We start from the raw sequence: 22,367 nt of genomic DNA, 5'->3' as shown, positions 1-22,367 counted from the left end.
TATAGTCCATGGTTATCAATCCACTATATGGAAATATCTAAACAACGGAACTTAACGATGATTACAGTAAAATGATGATGTATAAAGTAGTGGACCGTAAACATAAAAACATCAAATATTGTTTGAAAAAACAACAACATAAAACATAATTAAGCATGTTCTTAGTTCCAAACATTCGAGGAAATACACGACCCTAGCTAACGAACTCTTGTAATGGCGAACATTGCCTGTCTAGAATGACTAAGTAAAGATGTTTGTGATTTTAACCTGAGACTATTGAAGGCCTTTACATTTCAACCCAAAACTATTAAACAATAAATTGTGTCTTCATTCATTTCGAACATCTTACATGCATGCGATAATATTGACACGTATTTTTTCTGACGTGAATAGCCGATATATTATAATATTATACCATTTGTTCCGTTTACGTTCTTGTGGATAGAGTATTTAGTCCTACATTGTTTTGAATAACCTAGCCATATTTCAGGACCAAACACGCCCACAAGATTACGAGGGAGCGATCCCACTCAGGGAATTATTGAAGTCTATTTCGACGGTTCGTGGTATTTGATGTGCGCCTACAAATTCAGTTTCAGAGAAGCTGCCGTCGTTTGTAATAAACTTGGATATAAAATCGGGTATATTAAATTTGCAAAAAAGGAATAACTTTAAAACAGAAACATAAAAAACGATGAACGATTGTACTTTTCTTGTATTATTTATAAAATATTATCATTATTATTATTAGTAGTAGTAGTAGTACTAGCAGTATACTAATATACATTATAATAATAATAATAAAAATAAAATAATAATAATAAAAATAATTATAAATATAATAATAATAATTATAATAATAATAATAATTATTATTATTATCATTATTATTATTATTATTATTAGTAGTAGTAGTAGTAGTAGTAGTAGTAGTAGTAGTTGTTGTAGTAGTAGTAGTAGTAGTAGTTTTACTATTATTATTATTATTATTATTATAATTATTATTATTATTATTATTATTATTATTATTATTATTATTATTATTATTATTATCAACATCATTCAAGGACACCTGATATTCGTTCTGGATTAAATGAACCTGGTCTTACCTATGGCATGACATGCCAAGGAGACGAAACAGACATTTCTCAGTGCCAGTTTGAACACCATCCTTGGTATTCCTATCCATGGACTCCTCAATGGTGTTGGCGTCAAGGTTATTACGATGCTGATCGTGCAGGAGTGATATGCAGCAGTAAGTTTACATACGATTGAAGTTCTTTTTATGTAAAACAAATACATGCTGTTATAATGGTATTGTGTTATTGCATACGTGTATGTTTATAAAGTTTATAACGTGTATGCGTAGTATGAATCGAAATTATATGAACAACTTTATCTGTAATCTCTACGGAGTGTCATTGAACCACTACAATAAAACGAGTTGACGACGCGCCCAAGCTAAAAACAAATTGAATGTATTTACCGAATAAAGCCTAACCAATGCTACAATATATGTTTGTTTAGTTACAAAGTTACGCTGGATTTAGGGTATTCTTATTTTAATATTTATTTTAAAACCAATTACACGATTATTTTTTGGTTATTGCGTATAAGTCGAACTTAAAATATAAAAACTTTTAACTGCCAAACAGTACTTAACCGCGGACGGGTGATGACAATCAACAATACACGCGTCATAACCGCGAAAGCGTGATTATATTGCTTCGTGGTAAAGATATTTTCAAATATACGGGTATTGAAATGAAACAAATGCCGAAATTTCATTTTCGCCGAAAATAATGGGGCAAAGCCCCTGCCGCCCTGCTCCGATGCCTCTGCTTAAAACATTAAAAGAAAATTCATAAGACTGCCGAATAAAGAAATGACCTTTTTTAATCTTGAAATGTAAGATGTGCGAAAAGTAATGACCGAAAGCATAATGTCGTTTGTTTGGTCTGTTAATTACAAAAACTTATTCATTTATTTTCTGATTTTAACGAAGGGCGACACATGCTAATGTTGTTTAATCCGCAAAAGGACTAGGCATGAATATAACAAATCTACAGTACATATTTAATATTTCTCGTTTGGATTCCAGCTCTGTATTTCCATTCAACTTAAACTATAGCTTTGTCGCAGTCGTGACGAATACCCTCACATGCCGCATTGACACAGCTTATTTTGCATGTTGTCATCACAAAACACAGCAGACACCATGCTGAATGTTTAAAACGCACTAAGTGACCACGTGACATAGTATATGACCCGACATGGCCCATGTTCGAACTTCACCTACACATCGTCAAAATACAACTTCTGACCAAGTTTGGTGAAACTCTGATTAAAACTACTTGAATAAGAGAGCGAACACCATGCTCAATGTTTAAAAAGCACTAAGTGACCCCGTGACCTAGTTTTTGACCCAGCATGACCTATATTCAAACTTGACCTAGACATCATCTAGACACAACATCTGGCCAAGTTTGGTGAAGATCGGATGAAAACAACTTGAAATAGAGACCGACCGACCTACAGACAGACCGACAGACCGACCGACAGACAAGATCACTCCTATATACCCCCCTTAACTTCTTGTGTGGGGGTATAATAAAATAAAAATACAGAGAAGGCTGAAATGTTAACCGTAAACAAGTCGTCTCCCGATCTTAATGCAAATTGTGTTTATTGACATGACCTCACAGAACAATTAAAAAACAAACAAATCACTATGGTATTTCATTTAATTTCAGATAACCGTGTAAGACTTATGAGCGACGTGAACAATTACCAGGGACGAGTGGAGTTCCAGTACTTCGGTGTTTGGGGAACTGTGTGCAACAAACACTTTGACCAAGAGGATGCTCGAGTCGTATGCAGACTTGCTGGCATCGATAGTGCAGGGTCTGCTTTAATTTTATTAAAAATATACTTTCATTATTGTCCTTATCACAGTAAGTCGAGATTATTAAATGTATTATCTTTTGCAAGATTAAAAAGAAAAGAGTGTACTGACATGCGCAAAAAATACTTCGAAAAAAGTATAATTACCATTTTGTGAATGAGTTATCTTCATATAAATTAATTTTGGAATAATTTTTCCTGTTTCTGAGACATTCTGTTCATGGTGTTACGAATGCGGACATCACGTATTTATCTTACATGAAATATACAGCAATATTATTATATACGTAATTGCCGATGGCATTTTGTTTTAAGTTTAAATCCATAAAAGACTCATTTAAATTCCGAGATGTGCAACACTTTTTATATATTTTATTTTGTTGTTAATTTTTTTCTGTGGGAGTACTTTGAGAGTTTAGTCACAACGCTTAAATCTGTCAAATAATACTATTTAGTATAATGCATGACATATGCAAACGTATTTTAACGAGTAACTTTCGTTATGAAGTTCACGGTGTAATTTGTTTAAAAAAAATCAGAAATCCTTGCTCGAAATAAGTGAACATATTGGTACTTAAAATGTATATGCTGAATTTTGAAAATCATCCACCTCCACCACACGGGATTCGATTTGATGGCAAAGTTCTACGTCAACGATAGTGACAAGTTTTAAGTCGTACGGGATGCCTTTATTTTGTCGATTTCAAATTATGCCATGCAAACAACTATGCGTCAATGTCCGACAGAGCCCTGCATTCACGTGCGATGTTATACGTCAGTACAGACATAGCTCTTTCACATACGAGCGCCACATTTTTTGTCGCGTATTGTCATTGCAATGTATAGACTCATTGATAATGTACAATTACACAAATATTGTCATGATTCATATGTGCCGATCTTAAATATATTTAGTGAACGTTAGCTTATATTCGTTCAAATCAATTGAACAATCGAACTATTTGTTTGAATAAATTCCAAATACTTTAATGTGTAGTGGTTATATTGATGAAAATAATAAAAAATAATGGTAAGATGCATTAGGCAAAAATGTCAAATCCGATTTCTGAACACTATATTTATGTTGTGCATCGTGTACTTGAAATGACCACAGTGTGATGTAAAAGTTTGTAATTAGAATATTTCAATATTCTGCAAATACAATCATACTTTGTGGACTATTAACATTTACAACTGGCATTTAGAAAATTAAAAAGCTAACTCTTACAGTTTGATTTTTCCGTCTTTTTCCTTTAGTTACACACACACACATATATATATTCAGTTCTATACATGTTTATTGCAGAAACTTTACGGTTCATACAAATGTTTACAAGTTTGGACAAGGGTCAGGTAACCTGATTGTAGAGGACCTACACTGCAACGGTACTGAGGCAGATATCGACGAATGTGCGTCGTATCCGTGGAAGGAAACTTCTACACAGCCACCCTGCAATTCACATAATTTTGATGTCGGAGTAAACTGTAGTAAGAACTTTGTTGTGTGGGTTGGCGAAATTCATTGTTTAGCTTCCAAACCATGTAATTATATCACTCTGAATCCTATTGCGCAACAGCACCGCTATTTGAAGTTTTTTTAAATACTTTTAGGACCTGTTACTCCAATGCGCCTAGTAGGCGGAACTAACTATTCTGGAAGAGTTGAAATTGAGTATGAAGGTATTTGGGGAACGATCTGTGACAGAGGTTTCGATATAAATGATGCGAAAGTCATTTGTAGAATGAAAGGATTCAATACCGAGTAAATATTTTCCTATTTGTATTATCTTTAAAACGTCGTCGTTTTATTAAATTTAAATATCCGTTTTTAATAAAGAGCATTTTTTCATTTTTCCAATACAAATTTTGTAAAAATTACTGTTAAAAACTACATGATTAATTTGTCATTTTTAGGAGTATTGAAATACGTTTAAACGGATTTTACGGAAACGGGAATGGCAGAATATTTATTTCGGATCTCTTATGTACTGGCGATGAACCAGACATTTCCGAATGTAACGTGGGTCGTCGATGGAACAATACAAATACCCTTTGCACTAACATCAACGACGTAGCCGTCCAATGCAGTATGTATAACGTAAATGTATATTTCCTTTACTATCAGGAGATAATTAATATAATAATGATTCATTCGCGTTTTGTCTCACAGACACACCCGTACGAGTACGAGATGGTCTAACATTTTATTCCGGAATCGCCGAAGTTTATATCCATGGTGGATGGCGACGAATATGCAAAGACAATTTTACGATACAAGATGCACTTACACTGTGTACTCTGGCCGGGAAAAGAAATAATTATAATGGGTGAGTATAACTGTTTCATCGCATTCAATATATTTTTATTAAGGCTGAATACCACAACTAATATTGTTCGATATAACCGCAATACATATTGTAGGAACGTGACGATTCATAACCAGGATTTCGTCAATATGCCGTTTGAATATACGCCTATTGGAGAATTTGGTTGCAATGGCAATGAAGAGGATCTTTATGAATGCGGTTCGGGTCAGTGGGTGAAGTCATCAACGGCGTGTCCTAGCGGAGAAAACGTTGCTCTCAATTGTCGTAAGTTTCATGAAATTTATATGAGGAGAAACTATGTAGTTAGATACGTCTGTGCTTGAAGCACTTAAATTTATCATTTTAGTCTCGCCAATGTTGGCATTTTGTTGTTGTTATTTTTATTGCGTTTTTGTTAAAATCCTGGTGTCGTTGGTCATGTTATCACGATAAGTGTGATATATACCACAATGGCATCCAATGACTTTAAACTGTTAAAACAGGCTTTCCCATAAGAATCAAATCTAAATCAAATATATGTAATACTTTGTACTTTGTCGTTCATGTCAGTCAAATAAATTCAGCAACTAATTGTTTCTTTTGAAAGGGTGCATTATTATTATCAAAAGTTATGTGCGAGATTGAGAAGATCAAAATCTAGAAACACTAGTCGGTATGTTTAATAGAAGTTTACTACGATGATTGTTGTTCGTGATATATACTATTCATAATAGCGTTGTTTGGAATTCATTGGAATATGTATTGGTTTGCAGGTGCTCAAACACCGGTTCGTTTGATGGAAGGGCTACAAGAAGCAGCAGACATAGAGCAAAACCCGATTATAGGAAGAGTTGAAGTGCAGTACAGACGATACGATCAAGAGCTGCAAAAGTATCGCGATGACCACTGGGGGACAATATGTGATGATGAGTTTGGTGATGACGATGCATTGGTACTTTGTTCTATGATGGGATACTCTGTTGGGTCAGTTTCTATCTGATACTTTTTCAAAGTATCTAATTTCTAAATTACGATCGGATACATTACACGATAAATTAAAAGTTGCTGTTTATTCTAGAGTATTTTGTAAGTATTGTCAAAATTTGACACCCACAATTATTGTTATAGAAAATTATTGACTATTTGTATTAAATATATATATGAAACAGGAAGGTATATCGACCATACGAAGCTTATGCTTTGTTTGGAAATGAAACAATTATATTGGACGACTTGCAATGTCTCGGAGTTGAAGAAGATGTGTCCGAGTGCAAAGCACGAGAGTGGGGTACTCATGACTGCGTACATGACGAAAACGTCGCAATTTACTGCAGTGAGCATTTATTGCAAAATATTTGTAACGGAAAATTGCTTCTTGCTTTCATTTAATTACAATCATATATAAATTTTATTGAAGGTTTATCCTCAATATCCGTTTAAATAGGACCGAACATAATATTTTTTATGATAATAATTTTCAGACTACCAGGAAAACATTGATCCATGTGACAAAGAAAACTACAAGAGGCTTCCAAATTTAGAACTGCGATTAGTAAATTACAAAACAACTTCAAAACCCATAAACGATAACAAATTGTCGTTAAACTGGTACTTTGTTGGAAACAATACGTTGCCTGACAAAGAACCGCCTTTTAACAGATGTGCTACTGTGTTTCCGGTGTACAGCACGGGTAATTTATGAATCCTTTTTAGCACAGTTCGGTTAATGGGGTCAACACTCTGGGTTTAACATTTATATGCAAACGCGTATCCACAAACTTCTACCGAATGTTACCTTTGATTGAGACATTATTATTGGTTGCATAATGAAATTCTGGAGACATTTGGAGTTGCATTTTTAATCGCAAGTCTTTTATATAAAGCAAATTATCTATAAAAAAACAAAAACAGAACGACATTAAACGTAAAATAATTACTATTTCTAGGGTCACCGCCTGGAAATAGTTCAATCCAGAGAATGGGTGGAGAATGTCAAAACGGCTGAAAGACATGCCTAATCTCCCCCTTCTTAATTAAAGCACAGGCATATATTTGTTCTATATTTTGTTTGAAATTCACCCGTTATTTCATCCACTAGATCCGATTCCTGTGCTTGGTGCTGGGGTTAAATCACTGAAAGCTGAACAATCTGGCAATTCAAGTATCACTTACGATATCCAAGCCAAGAATTGCGGGAGTTACTTTGTGTACAGATTAGGGCCAACAAAAACGAAGGACAGCGGTTATTGCTTTGGTAATACACATGAATGCACATTGATATTGCTTCATTTCCATAACATGATAGATTAACGATTCACTTAATTTTTATCAGTAAACTTACCAAAATATTAAATTAAAATGTTCTTCATTTGACCTTGTTTTAACTGACACAGATTTTAAAAATATACCATAATAATAGGACTGGGCTTGTCGGAATTTCACTGCTTTTTGAGCGACAATGATTATTAACAATTGGATTGACTTTGTGATTGATACAAATTTATGGTTAAATATGTTTTCATTAACGCTTTTCATACACATTTTCAGGTATAGGCTCAGAAAGTAAGTCGCTTTGTTTATGGTTTTATAACTGATACGATGTATTTAGTGGGTTATTGGTACAATTGTAGTTAAAACACGCGAGAACATGGCGTAAATATGTAATTCTCCTTATATGTCACTTGAGCACAACGATCTATGATTGAGTGTTTGGAAAATTTTGATTTCCTTCGTCTGTACGTGGGTGCGTGCGTGACCTGTCTGTGTTCGTTGCAAAAATTTCAAACTGCACCTTTCCTGAACAGCTCATTAGAACTTGACGATACCTAACAGGAATGTTTCTTTGGTGGTCCTCGTTAACAATTATTCGAATAATTTCGTCGAGGCGCCAGAATACAATGTACAAAGGCCTCTTCCCCTTTCCAAATGGGGAAGAGGTTTAAAAATTGGTGTGAAACATCCTATTATGCTACTCTATAAAAGTGGTTTCAGATTAGTCCCTGTGCATAAACTGCGACGGGGATTTCCAGTTTTATATAGACGTATATTGCGAATATATAACAGTCCGATCAAGAGGTCATCTACTAAGTTTAAAGAGTAGTAACAGACCAACCCCGGGTTCACATGTTTCTCGTTGACTTTCTTTATGGAAAATGTGGAACAACGAAGCTCAGGGTTTTCATATTACGGTATATAACATCTTGTGTTTAAATAATACCATTGAGGACAAAACTGGACCCGCCCCGGAATTTATCGGTTTTAAATGGATTTGTTTTATATATATTATATAGAGGTCTTCCAAAAGGTTTATTCAAATGCCCAAGTTGTGAAGACTTACCATGCACTAGGGGTTCACATTTATGATATATACATTTTAACATCTTCTATACAACAAGACATAGTGTTTTAATCATGGCACTGGCATTAAAACTTGCCAAGACCATGATTTGTAGTTTATTTACAACAAAATCTTAGAAAATATATAAGTATATAATTACAAGGCCCAGAGATGTAACTATTGATAGTTTCCTTCGTATAGTATTCCTCTGCTAAGCTTGTTCATAGCCAACCCTCTCGAAAATAATACCCGTGAGCTACAGTTTCTTAGCTGAACGTGAGCTATAGTTTCTCAGCTGAGCGTCATATGATCATTGTGAACTTCTTGTTGGTAATATTTTAATTTGTTAATACTTTGAATATACACTATTATCATTTATTTCATGGAAGACAATCTGTAAGTTGTAATATAATTATGTTAACAACTCAAATTATTTCATAGACATTTAAGTATGTTCAATTGTTCATCTGCTTATATATTAATTGACTTCAGTACCCCCACCAGCGTTTGTTGCCAGGAGCGTTATCACGGTGCTTGAGAATAATAGTGACTCGGTTTGGTTCAGATGCAAATTCGACCCAGATGCAGAACACAATCTAACTTATCAAGTTCAATGGCATGTTTCCGGAAATTCAGAGCATATTTTAACAAAACAGTACTGTCAAAACACAAACATGCATCCTTGCTTTCTTCCCGAGAAAGACTTTGCTGATATGCATGTTGGCATGGGAACGAACGTACGTTATTTGCAAACGTGTCAATAACATTCATGTTAAGATAACACATCCCTTTTATACCATGCTTATTTTTTTAAACTATAGTTATTGGCATTATTTGTGAATTGAATACAAAAGTTGTCTTCATTTAATTCGCTTGCCATTTGCATAAACTATTTGAAGGTTTCATGCGCTGTTCGTGCGTTCAACGAAGAGGGTGGGCAACCAGGGCAGTTATCGATGTTTTCGGAAACATTTTTTGTGGGTATCAAGCTCCTAACACCGTACGTCTCCGTTCGAAGAGGTGAAATGAAGTCGATTGAATTACAGTTCACCGTTCCGATTTTCTGTAGGAACGAACATGGATGCAAAGCCACGCTTGATTACTTTACTCCAGATTACGGCACGAACTGTCCAGGTAAAGGGTATTTTATGCAAGATATAAATGCCTCGTTATTCGGATAATTGATACTTCCAAAACAATCACGTTAATGCCACTTGATCTTTGTTTGAGATTAGCATCAATACACACATCCGACAGAACAAACCTCGTGCACGACACAAGGAAACAGTTGTGAATCGGTCAGTTAACGATGTACGGATTTAGGCTTTACATATTCTGATTAGATTCACTGTTTCCTTTAAACTTTAAAACAGCTGGATAATTACTGATTCAACGATGTCTTTGAATTAATTATTCCGAACTTGTTTTATTTAGATGTAGAGGGAGACTTTCCATCCGGATGTTCTCAAACAGTCGAGGCGCAACCGTTTGGGAAAATATTAAAAGTTGATGTTGGTGCAGCCGAAACTGGCCAATACGGAGTTGCCGGAAAGTTCACGCTTTTCTTACAAATGCACAAAAATGAAAACGTTGCATTTTTGGATGTGCCGTATAAACTGCCAGCAATTGAGGTGAATACATATATTAAGGGACACAATATTTTAAATCTCCATAAATGCTTGAGACTAAATGCATTCAATAACTTAACAATTTTTTAACAGTATTAGTAAACACAGATAACCACATTTTATATATGTGTTTAACCGTGATTAATTCCTACCGATGACTACGCATCCATGTTGAATGCTATAGTGTTGTATATTTAGGTTGAAATTTTACCTGAAGCCGACAGACAGTGGCAAGGAAAATTATGCGGTGCACGAAATGACCCGCACATGTACACTTTTGATGGAAGGTAATTATGAAAACAAACCTATTAAGAAAAGATTGGTTTTATCTATTTACGTGCCTAAGAATTGTTCTTTTTTCAATACTGCATTTGTTTCTGAAAGTTTGCAATCATTGTCGAGCGAATTCACGGATGAATGTAATACATTATGGTCCGGCATGACCTTTCTTTTTAGATCATTATTTTTTAGTTGCGAAATTTTATCAACACGTGTTGAACAATCACAACAATCATTTCTTTTTGACGACCAATACGACATCAAGTTCTAAGTGTTATATTCAGCGCGTTTATATGTACCATTAATGATGATTTCATTAAACGAAAAACTACCTATTTGCGCATTTGATACATAAGGAATTTTATTTTTCATTGTGTTGAATTGTATCATACACGTTAGTGCCGTCAAATGAAAGTTCGTTTCAGATCAAAATAATCAAGCAATATATCACGAGCTTGTCATGGTACCAGATGGTTTTATTTTAAAGAGAGTCTTATTTGACACTGGCTTATCAAAATGAAATTTAATACAAGCTTGTTGTAATAAATTATCGGTAACTAATGTTATTATAATTTAGTTTTGAATGAAATTGAAAAATACACATATATCTTCAACATTGTAAACATTGTAGATCGTATGAGCATCACGCTGAGGAGGGCGATTACATTTTGTATAAACATACAAAATATGAAAATATCGAGGTATACACTTTTCGCGTTTGCATATTTTTACCTTATGATAAAAACAAACACACTTTTAGAAATGTTCGAATGTTTATATAATTATATATAGTTCGACTGTTTGAAGAATAATTATATTTGCTTCCTTTTGCGTCGGACTAACGTTAAAGTCTAATCTGATAATAGTCGTTACTACAAACTCCTTATTTTCGTACATGTATTATGAATGAATATTTCTCACCATGCAATTCTCACGTTGCGTCGATATGCATAGGCCTTTTTTGTAATTTTGACCAAGTTTGCGATCCGCTTAGCCCTGTCGGGATGTTTCTTTAGGGATTAATCCGCATAGCCCTATTTGTATTTTAACCACGTTCTCAATCCGCGTAAATAGTTTTCTATTCGAGCGAATTAGTCCCCATTTTTCCCTAAGATGTTTAGCCATTTTTGCTTTCTTAAAATGCTTTAAAAAATCGTGAATACTTTTAATCCGCATAACTTTTTTGTATTTGACAAAGTTCTCAATGCTTATTACCATGTTTTGTATTTTGACCAACGCTGTTTTGTACTTTAACCATGTTATCAATCCTCAATGTCCTGTAAATTATTCTTAATATAAAATTAAAAGTTATTTACATATGGTGTGTGTTTAGTATTTGTATGCATTACTTAAACAAATCATGCTTCCAATTAAAATAAAAAATCAAACAGGTTCAGCATAGAATAGCCAACTGCACAGATGGTAACAGTCTAGCTAAATGTAACTGTGGCGTTGCCGTAAGGGCCGGACGTGACGTCTACGTCATCAACGTTTGTAACGGATACATCGACATTGGCTATAGGCAGTGCTGGGATAAAGCATTGACGGTGAAAAAAGAAAACGACTATACATACACGGTATACAAGTTTTAAAGAGATTATTTAATAACTTTTAACTGAAGCAAAAGTGTTATTACTTTTAAAGTAAATGCTATTCAGTATTGCACACTATCCGCGATTTGTTATAGGCAACTGTTTAACGATATTCATATTAATTGAAGATATATCTACCATATGGCACTGCGATCCGGACCCGCATAGATAGCGCTCCGTTCATGGGACAAGCCGGAGGAAGGGTATTGGACATTTCTGTGAACCCTTCAAACAAAGATACCAACGGTAACAGTACAGGGTTATGTGGAAGTCTAAACAATGATCAATCAGATGATTTTGAGTATCAAGACGCTTTTATTAATATGTGGAAGGTCAAGCTAAATGCATCCCTGTTCGCTAGCGATATGTACCATAAGGATCTTGAACCTTGGGTGTTTCCAACTTGCAGCTGCAAGAAGAACAATATTGGAAACAATGATTATACATGTGACAGGAGTTTAACTGGATGTACACGAGGTACTTTAACAGGTTATCGCAGTTGCAATGAAGTTACAAATAGTCGACCCGTTCGTTCAGTAAGTGAACATGTTAAACCAAGACGTATGCGAATACCAGTGACACACCAGCGCAGCAGCAACAAATCTGTAGTAAGTTTCTTAATCAAATTAACAATTACTGATAATTAATGTATGGGTCAATGAACTCGTCCAGTGCTAAACAGTCTTTAACTTAAAAATCAAGTACTTGTATACACAAAACTTAAATATTTTAACGATTTACAGACTAAGAGGAGCACCAAAACTTGGACTGTTGAATATGCCAGGCGTCATTGTGAAACCGAATTGGATACGATACAAACCCTTTGTAAAAATATTCCAAACACCCACACAGACGTATCCATAGATAACTGTGCATTGGATATAATGGTAATTCAGATACACTCTATGTATTTCCTGCTTCACTTATTGTAAATGCAGTATATTATCATAAAACGGTGAATAATACAATTTATACTAGAGCATGTATCCTGATTAAGTAAACTCCTTTTCTTTTACAGCTTGCTAACTCCACCGAATGGTTGTCCATGTCAAGGCAGTCTATGCTCGAAACCTGCCAAAATGAAATTCATCGTAACAGTACTGTTATTAGGCATTTGATTGAAAAAGCGGAGGGAAATCACACAGCCGACAATAACGGTACGACTAAAGAGGAACTCGAAAAACTCCAATTCTTACTACAGATTGGTCAGAAAATTGAGAAAACGTTTTGCATCAATGACTGTAATGGTCGCGGACAATGCATTAACGGTAAATATTTTTAGCGTTGAGTTATTTATTTATCTACTTTTCAAATAATTATGTCCCGTATAGTTAAATCATGTCTGATAAAAATATGTACTGCTTTATAACTGTTAAACCATGTCTTATTAAATATAATGTGTAACATAGCAAAAATTAGACATGTGTTCTTAAAAGAAATTACAGATGAAATGAACGAGCTTCTAGCACAGTTATCGTTCCAACACTTAAATGTATGTGTGTGTACTTTTTTAATAATTATTCTTTTAAATATAAATATGTTTATACCAAGGCACACTTTAATCACTATTTTGGCAAGAATTTTAAATAGCTCATTGTTGGTAGGTACGTGTACGTGTGAACGGGACTATGGCGCCATAGATTGTTCAATGAATTTGACCAAGCCACCGAAGATTGCGTTAATGAATGACGGTCTCTGTGATACGAATAAAACAGACTGCTCTGATATTGTTGTCAATGGCGGTGAATTTTCATCTTCGAACTTGACATGCAGATTGAAATGGTTCACTGTGAGTTTGTAAATTGTTTTATGAGTGTTATTTATAAAGAAATATTCATTTACTCTATTTTTGTGATTGCTATCGTGTTGTTTTTGTAAACACATGACAAATTCGGTAAAATGCAGGGCGTTGGATTATCTATTTATATTGTATTATGTTATATTTTACGCTTGTTCTCATTAAGTTTACATTGACGTAGGTTGACATTAATGGAAGTGTCAGCGAAGATCAAACAGTATTGGTACCTGGAGAAGCCGAAACAATAGGGACGGCAATTTGTCCTGCAAACAAATTACGTCAACGTAGATCGAGTGCAAACACGTTCGTCCGAGGATTCCGTGTTTCCATCAGCAATGATGGATACAATTTCAACGACGATCAACAGGAATCTGGTTACATTTACAATTCTGAGTGCCAGATGTACTATACTAATTCTGAGACAGCATCAAAGTTAACATTTACGCTTAAAGTAATAATGGAAAATTCATTTTGATTGTATTTCAAGTCGATGCATACATTGGAAACGGTGTTTGTATTACGTTGTAAAATGCATGTCATTTTAACTTTTGTTGTGGTAGGAATACTTAATTCCACTTAATGACATTATTCTGCAAGCTGATTTTAAGACTGTTTTGTTTTCCAGGATGAATACTGTTTTATTGAAGACAAATGTTACATCAACGGTACCCTAGATGTATCAAAAAAGTTTATATGTGACCCCGAAACTGAAAAGACATCGTGGACTGAATACGTTCTTCCGTTGGGTCGGTGATCTTATTAGTTTCTTTTATATATAAAGGCTGTAATATTTACAATAACTACGTGTTTTATTAATTAGCTTGTCTCTCAGTGTGTTGTCCTTCTTAGTATGTTGAACGCTTATCCGGAATATATATTGCAAACCTTTTAACGTATTAATTTAAAAATTCTATAAATATTATCAGTTTATGGATATACTGATCTTCCTCTAAGTCATCTTCCCGATATTGCTCTTTTTATGTGTCTAGAACATACTTCATACAAACGAATATGGTTTCCAGGTGAAGTAAATTGCTTAAGTTCAATCCATTTATATTTTATTGTGCAATACCCTATCTACATTTGTTTCTTTATCGCCAAGGTGTTATTTATTAAAAGAACGTTCGTGGCACCTTTAAATATATAAACCGTAAACATTATATATGATGCATAGTTGTCGGGGTGGCTAAGATTAATAACTCTGTAATCAAAACGGAATTCAGGACTCGTTGTTCATCAATATTCTGATAAACGTGTAGATGGATTAAGTTTAAAATTCACACATGGATAAACTGTTATAAAAAGTAGTTTAACTTTTGCTTTTATCCTAGGAACACACAAAATGTAGGGATATTTGAATCATGATTGCTACAATTACCCAAAGATGTATTGTTTTAAATTTTTTCCTTAAATTCGGGATTAAACAAACATGATGTTATTCCACAAACCTTGACGTATGGTCTTGTGTACTATATGAGTTTGTTGCAATTCAACTGTTTTATTTTGCGTTTGTGTTTGTTGACGTACACTTTTTTTATTACATAAATCAATTTTACTACAGTATAACAATGCATAAAAAAGTAGTTATCATGTCAACAGATTGTAATAACCCAGAAGCGTGTAAGACAAAATCCAACTCCGTATGCGAGGTAATATCCGGTGTTGCGAATTGCAATTGCAAAAGAGGCTACAAACTAGAGGGAGATGTCTGCAAAAGTAAGATTGGCTTATTCAATTAAAAATAATAATATTGTATTAAAAAAAATAATAATGAAAATTATCAGATCATAAATACAAAAAAGGTAAATGGAATTATTTCATTCAGAATTACATGTGCAATTTATTTGTTAGTATAAATTAAAGTCGAAAGCGGTTGGCGCTAAAGAAATAGAAATAAAACCAAACGATCAAAAACGTTATTTGTCACTGTTTAAATATCGTAGGTGTATTAACGTTGGTAATATGATCAGACGAAACGAAAATATTCAAGGATTTAAGGACTGGGCATTAAAACGATTAAAACAATATGTTAAAAAAAATCAATATATCAATCGTTTTATTTCAGAAATCGACAGTATTATCGATGACATTCCGGGTAAGGAAATTCTTTAGGATACTTTTGATAACGAATTTTATTCGATGTCATTTCGTCTCGAGAACATATATAAATGTTCTTGAAAAATATCAATATGGCAATGGTCATATGTTATTTTGTACTTTATTAAATTGTGTTCGACAGTGTAGTTTAAGAATGATGGCAACACAATAATGTGAAGCATTATATCTCGTAGGGAAGGTAACTTAAATCATATATATGGTGTTTGGTAGGATACAATTTATCCTTCGGATGTTGGGCAAATGTCTTATCTTAAATAATATACATAGTGATAAAATAAGATATTTATACTGCTGTTGCCTCTGAAATGTCATTAGTTAAACTTTTGGTCAATAGTATTTGCTGTGATTTGTTCAGTCTCAGACGGCCATGGAAGCTTGGTTGTAGAGATAACTCTAGACTACAAATTCCCGGCAAATATAAATATCAACTCTGAATTAACATTCGAGCGGTATAAAGCGCAATTGGTCGAAGAGGTAATTGTATCTTTTTCTAGTAATTGTTATAATATCACCTGTATATGATTTGCATATTTATAATATAAAAAGAGATAAATTATTAATCCAATATGTGTTTAGTCAATTACTTACAAATTCATAGCTCACAAACACCTGTGCCTCACTTGTTTTTATAAGTTTCATACCTTATATTTTTGACTAACAGCTTTCAAGCTTCTACAAACATGAACTGGGCAATCGACATGACAAAGTGCAAATAAGAGACATCAAGTACGTATGAAATTAAAAAACCACATGTGCATGAGTGGTGTATTGTAGTTCTGAAAAGTTCATTGAGATTGCAGTGTATATATATATATAAATATATACACACATATATATATATATATATTGATAAAGGAATTGGGTTTAAGCATACACAATGTAAGAAAATAAACGTGTTTATACCTGCAGGATTGGCAGTCTCATTGTTGATCACCGTGTGATATTTGTTCAACGCGAACATATTCTAAGCGACGTCACCCTAGCAGTTGTTAAACTATTCCAATCCAACATCACCATAATGGGTCAGAATGCCCGAATCATTGGTGTTTCGCTAGGGGAAGATAAAGGTATATTTGATCTCACAAATGCCCATGCATTACTTACGTTACCGTAAAATATGTATACATGTTACAACATTGTCTTATTGTTTATTATTTTTACCTAGTTGCAATTGACCACGGTATTGACGCCAAATGTCGCGCGTTCACAAGCGTTAACCCGTGTCGACACGACGAAGAATGTATTATTGTTGAAGGTGTCCTTCGTTGCGTGTAAGTTCAAAATAACACTGCTTTTCTATTAGTTTCCTTGTAATGTGTATATGTAGTGGCATATGTTGTTCATACCAAAGTTTACAAATGCTATGTGTATTAACGTACCAAAAAGAATCATGACTGAAAATTGTTATATAGTTTACCATAATACTTCTATTCTACTAATTTGCCATTATTCACTACGGTACCAATATGTGTCATACCACTATATTGCACGAATTTTGTTGCAGAAAAAAGACGACTGATTCTGGTTAGTAAAAAGTTTTTAATATTCAATTTTGTGTGTATTTGCTATCGTTCTAATGCTGGTTAATTGTTCCTTAAAGTAATGCACTGAAACTATCAAATGTGTATTAACATACCTTTAGATAAATTATAAATACCATGCTAAATTATATATGCTCCTTCAATCATACTCAAACTAGTCTTACACAAGTATTACACGGTTTTCAGAGGGAATTAAATTGTCCGTAATAGTAGCTTCTGTTGTTGGGTCAGTTCTATTCCTGGTTATTGTGCTTCTTGTTGGCGTAATTTGCAAGAAATATTCGCGGTCTTCAAAGACAAAGATTGACACAACAAACCTGCAAGGCGTTGATCTTTGCAAAATACCAAGACCCAAAATAACTGGCAGCGAGCTAGGATCTGAGTACACTATTGTAAAGCCGGATGCTCCAAAGAACAGGTGTTACAACTTTAGTTATTGTTTTTATGCCCTCAGTGCTTTGTTTTCATTATAGAAAATAAAATGTATTTCAGTTTATAATCCAAGCGACTCAAGTATATATTAATTAAACATTCAAAGCATCGTAAATACACTGAGCACTTGATTCTACGCCTTTACATTGCATATATATATATATGTACATATTCTTTATCTTTTTAAAAATCATCAACTGCAATGAACTAGACGAAGTTATGATGGAATTTTTTATGATTGGTAAGACAAATGACGAGTGTGTAAAATAAAATTAATATATTAACCACCAAATGTATACTTCGAAATTTGCGTTTTCAGGAGGAGGTATGTTCAAAATGAGAACACGTATGGGAGCTTGACTGGCTACAGCGGCAGTGTTCCAAATGACAGATTTTCTAACAAGGACGTGTAGCAGCAAACCTAAAACAACTATGAAAAAAACCTTGCGCCTACAGTATCCTAGATTTATATATTCGGAAACTTTATATATTTATATTGATAAACATTACTTCGAAACCTTCTGTGTAAATGCGAAGTGTATAATTGGTTAACATAAGATCTAAATGTGATAAAAAATGTAATTGTATTTCGTGTACAATGAAGGACATAATTCAGGCAATATTACATAATTATATGGAAAAATTAATTGAATAAAACTGTTTTATTTAACTCTATTTTATATATATTTAATCAGGACTTTTTTAAACTTTATTTTTATCTATAATTAATCAGGATTTTTATTTGTATTTTACCCCTATGATCGCTGTTTTTTTTAAATTACATAATGGTGTCTACTGATATGTTTTTAATTCCACTTGATTATTTTCTTAAAAACTCATAAATTATGTTAACAGCCAATATAACTCTTCGAAGCCAGCCCTTTGGAAGAGCAAAACCTTTTTTAATATTGGAAACCTTACTTACTAATGGAATATCCTAGTTATAAGCATATATTTTTATTTTAATATTGTGTACAAATATATATCTTATCATATTATTTTTTGGCTTTACTGTTCATTTTCCGTATATTTGTTGCATTATAAATACACATGTTTTTAGTGATGTGTTATAAAAAGTGTTTTCAAATAATCTAGATCAGACTTTGTTATTAATTATTTCATAATAAAGTATCGTTCGGTATTCAACTTCTAAGCCCTAAACGAGTTCCGATCATTTTAACTAACGAGAACACTGTATAAACCTAATATTTACGTGATAGGTTAAGTACATTTTTTCAATAACTTTACGAACAGTGATTTACGATCGTGCTAAAACGTTAATGAATATCACACAAGACAAGATTGAGAAGTTGGTACAACAAACTAAAGGCAGTTATAATTTGATACCATGGCAACTAAAGATCGATTGAACAGCCGTGACTTTATTCATGTGAAAAAGACTTTAAGGAAAATCTTAACCATAAGAACATATTTTGGTTCTGCATACAACTATCGGCGAGGGTTTGGAAAACCTTCGTTGTTATGAATTTAATTGAAGTTAACAAATGTTGATATATTATAATATTAACATATAGCTAGTAAACTTATTGCTTTTCTCGAAAATAATTATGTGTTGGACAAAGAGTAAACGATAAGTTATTGTTCACATTAAAATCGTTCATATTCACTTAAATTAGCATGTACCTGTTGGTAAAAATGATTGTTCAATCCCCGTCAGCAAAAAGCATGCAAAAACTACTATATTTCACACCACATAGACATGCAAAAACTTTAAATACGTTACAAAACAGTACCTGCATGACGAAATGAATGTAAGATTATGATAGTTTGTTAAGTATTGTTTTGTGTGATTTCGTGTGAGTGCACATATTTTGACCTTTTTTATTAAGTTGCTTGCCTACGTTTGGTGAGTTAATATGTTGGGGTAAAGGTTAAAAGGTACTGATAAAATACAATTTGTGTTTCAACGTGTTGATACTTTATTCCAAGTGATAATTAATCACAAATCCCCTATAGTCAACGAATTTATTGTTTGAATTTAGTTCACTATCTTATTGTTTTTATCGTCTTGGACAAATAATAACTCAAAGATGATCCTAAAACTATACGTTTTAGAAATTGGAATAAGATAAAAGACGCAAGAATATTTTACTATATAAAATAATACTGTAATATGCATGAATAACCTTAATTCCTGGTTTAGTTCAGTGTTAACCACATTTATGTAATTTTGTCTAATTAATCAAATTAATTATTCATTAAAAGAAAAAAAACTACGATCAAACAAAACTGATGGAGAGCATTAATAAATTGGTTTTAGTATAGAAATCACGGATTAATGTTTCGCTTACACACAAGCAACAGAAGAAAAGAAAAAAATAAAGCTTTGCCTTTTTCAAAATATCTAGTTATAAGTCAGATAAGTATATCCAATAAGAATAATCAACATCATCAACAAATTCAAAGGAAGGACAACACATGGCTTGTTGGTGTTTTGACAATCTTATTTGTTTCATTTCGATTTACTGACTTGCTACCTGCAAAACCAAAATTGGCGTTTCACAACAATATGGTCGCCAACGACTGCGAAAATAATCACCATTAATAAGAGTTAGCACAACAGACTACAACATTAATTTGAAAATCACATTTGTGGATGATTGTATAATCAAACTATCGTTACGAGCAATACGACAGTTAAGTTTCTGTTCTTTCTTCGCATCTTTTTTATTGCCATGGTATTTTGTCCCTAAAATCAAAGTTAAAGAAACAATTACCGAGTAATTGAGGATTATCAGATTTTCAAAGTTTCCAACCCTAAATCTTTTTTGTACAGTTTTTGAATAACCATTTCATTACAAAATTCACACTTATTAACCTAAATTTTGATACAGCAATACTTATTTGGTATATGTGTACACATGAATATAAATAACTTATGGATGTATTCATAGTAGCACATGAAGTGAAACAAGTGAAATAAAGACAATTTAAGCAAACAATTGCTGTTATATCCCCTCAAAAAACCAGGTAAAAACTAATCTCTAGTCGTAAGTTATTTTGAAAAAAAAATATTTCTGAAAGAATAACTGCAGAAGGAAAATACAAAGTTTGAGCGTAGAAATGTATCTGATAAATCTAATTGATAATAAAAATAAACGTATTTATTTTACTGCACGCATTTTGATGTCTAGCCTCATATTAAAGGGTATCCATGTTTGCACAAATTAATATTCCATAACCATTCTGCAATTGAGAATGCTAGATAATGCATAAATCTCATAAAAATATCGTCTTTATATACAACTACCATAATATGTTTACAAGTATAAATAACATATAGTATATCATTTATAGACGAAAGTTATTGGGTCCGATATTGTTGACATTGATCAGTCCTAATCGCTCACCTACGGATTGATATTCAGAATAACATGGTTTACATACATAATAGTTCAATTGTGCGAACGTATGTTTAAACATGAGAAAATGGTGATATTAAACGTATACCATAACAAATTAGCAGCAGGCAAACCTCGTGTTACCATCCGCTTATATTGACAACATTACGCTATATTAATTAAGAGCTGTTGTTTATGTTTGCAAAGGCAGTTGCATTATTGAGTTCAAGTATGTATGGTGCGAAGTTCATGCTTTTTTAGATAAGTATTCAGATGTCAAAGAAAAACAAGTATTTCACAAGTTGTCTAGATACTTAAAGCGCTCTAGGTGTCATTTCAGCGTGATACAAAACGTATTTGAACTGCCCACATTACCGTTTGTGTTATTTTATTATCATAATAGTAAAAGTTTTTCATGATACTTTAAGGGACCTTTTAAGATAATTTGGCACGCATTGAAGTTTGTCATTCAATGCTTTATATTGATAAATGTAAACATAGGATTTAAAAAGCTCCAGTAAAAAACAAGAATAAAACAAGAATACAATTAAATAAAAAAGGTACCCTCAACTGGGCTCGAACCACTGAACCCTAGAGTAATCGCTAACGCTTAAATCACTCGGCAATCTGTGCTCATACAATGAGTGATGTATTTTATACGTTATATAAGCAATCGTAGTATCACAAAACATTAAGACATTAATGAATAATTTGGATAGTTCTGTTGTTGTCTTAATGTTATGATTGTATTACTTTAACTACCTGGAAAGAACGTCTACAGATAAACGGATTTTCTGCTGAAGAGTAGTAATAGTATGTTGTATATCAGAAAAATAGAACACAATAAACATGACAGTTGTAAATGAGGTGTGCCATGACAAGAAATGATTTCTTTCGCCAATGTGTTAAGGGCCGAAAAAGAATCATTGTAAATGAGTGATATTGAATTTTGAATTAAAAGAAATAAATAATATCATACCTTATTAGCAATTTAATATGGATTTACCATAATCTGCTTTTACAATTGTACATTAAGGTTGGTTTATGGCAACTGTTGACCCTAAATATGC

At 33.1% G+C, this 22,367-nt stretch overlaps 1 protein-coding gene across 1 annotated transcript in view; it reads left to right on the top strand.

Annotated features, from left to right (window-relative positions):
* LOC127866708 (uncharacterized) overlaps positions 1–19,029 on the top strand; it is a 37,928-nt gene extending 18,899 nt beyond the window's left edge. The window contains exons 15-47 of the mRNA XM_052407449.1: positions 1,068–1,255; positions 2,754–2,904; positions 4,211–4,392; positions 4,516–4,666; positions 4,819–4,991; positions 5,075–5,231; positions 5,326–5,495; positions 5,984–6,194; positions 6,380–6,543; positions 6,692–6,901; positions 7,309–7,464; positions 7,758–7,772; positions 9,040–9,284; positions 9,447–9,681; positions 9,982–10,178; positions 10,374–10,462; positions 11,086–11,155; positions 11,846–12,031; positions 12,175–12,654; positions 12,790–12,933; positions 13,065–13,314; positions 13,651–13,835; positions 14,026–14,295; positions 14,470–14,590; positions 15,444–15,560; positions 15,910–15,939; positions 16,318–16,436; positions 16,624–16,688; positions 16,872–17,029; positions 17,128–17,233; positions 17,467–17,486; positions 17,690–17,921; positions 18,255–19,029. Coding sequence (XP_052263409.1) covers positions 1,068–1,255; positions 2,754–2,904; positions 4,211–4,392; positions 4,516–4,666; positions 4,819–4,991; positions 5,075–5,231; positions 5,326–5,495; positions 5,984–6,194; positions 6,380–6,543; positions 6,692–6,901; positions 7,309–7,464; positions 7,758–7,772; positions 9,040–9,284; positions 9,447–9,681; positions 9,982–10,178; positions 10,374–10,462; positions 11,086–11,155; positions 11,846–12,031; positions 12,175–12,654; positions 12,790–12,933; positions 13,065–13,314; positions 13,651–13,835; positions 14,026–14,295; positions 14,470–14,590; positions 15,444–15,560; positions 15,910–15,939; positions 16,318–16,436; positions 16,624–16,688; positions 16,872–17,029; positions 17,128–17,233; positions 17,467–17,486; positions 17,690–17,921; positions 18,255–18,348 — 5,341 coding nt within the window. The 3' untranslated portion in view covers positions 18,349–19,029. The remainder of the gene's footprint in view (positions 1–1,067; positions 1,256–2,753; positions 2,905–4,210; positions 4,393–4,515; positions 4,667–4,818; positions 4,992–5,074; positions 5,232–5,325; positions 5,496–5,983; positions 6,195–6,379; positions 6,544–6,691; positions 6,902–7,308; positions 7,465–7,757; positions 7,773–9,039; positions 9,285–9,446; positions 9,682–9,981; positions 10,179–10,373; positions 10,463–11,085; positions 11,156–11,845; positions 12,032–12,174; positions 12,655–12,789; positions 12,934–13,064; positions 13,315–13,650; positions 13,836–14,025; positions 14,296–14,469; positions 14,591–15,443; positions 15,561–15,909; positions 15,940–16,317; positions 16,437–16,623; positions 16,689–16,871; positions 17,030–17,127; positions 17,234–17,466; positions 17,487–17,689; positions 17,922–18,254) is intronic.
* The last annotated feature ends 3,338 nt before the right edge of the window (positions 19,030–22,367 follow it).

Source organism: Dreissena polymorpha, chromosome 2 (assembly GCF_020536995.1).
Source record: "Dreissena polymorpha isolate Duluth1 chromosome 2, UMN_Dpol_1.0, whole genome shotgun sequence".
Classification (NCBI taxonomy): Eukaryota; Metazoa; Mollusca; class Bivalvia; order Myida; family Dreissenidae; genus Dreissena; species Dreissena polymorpha.
Note: the sequence above shows the minus strand (reverse complement) of the source record. Positions and strands in the feature narration are given on the sequence as shown.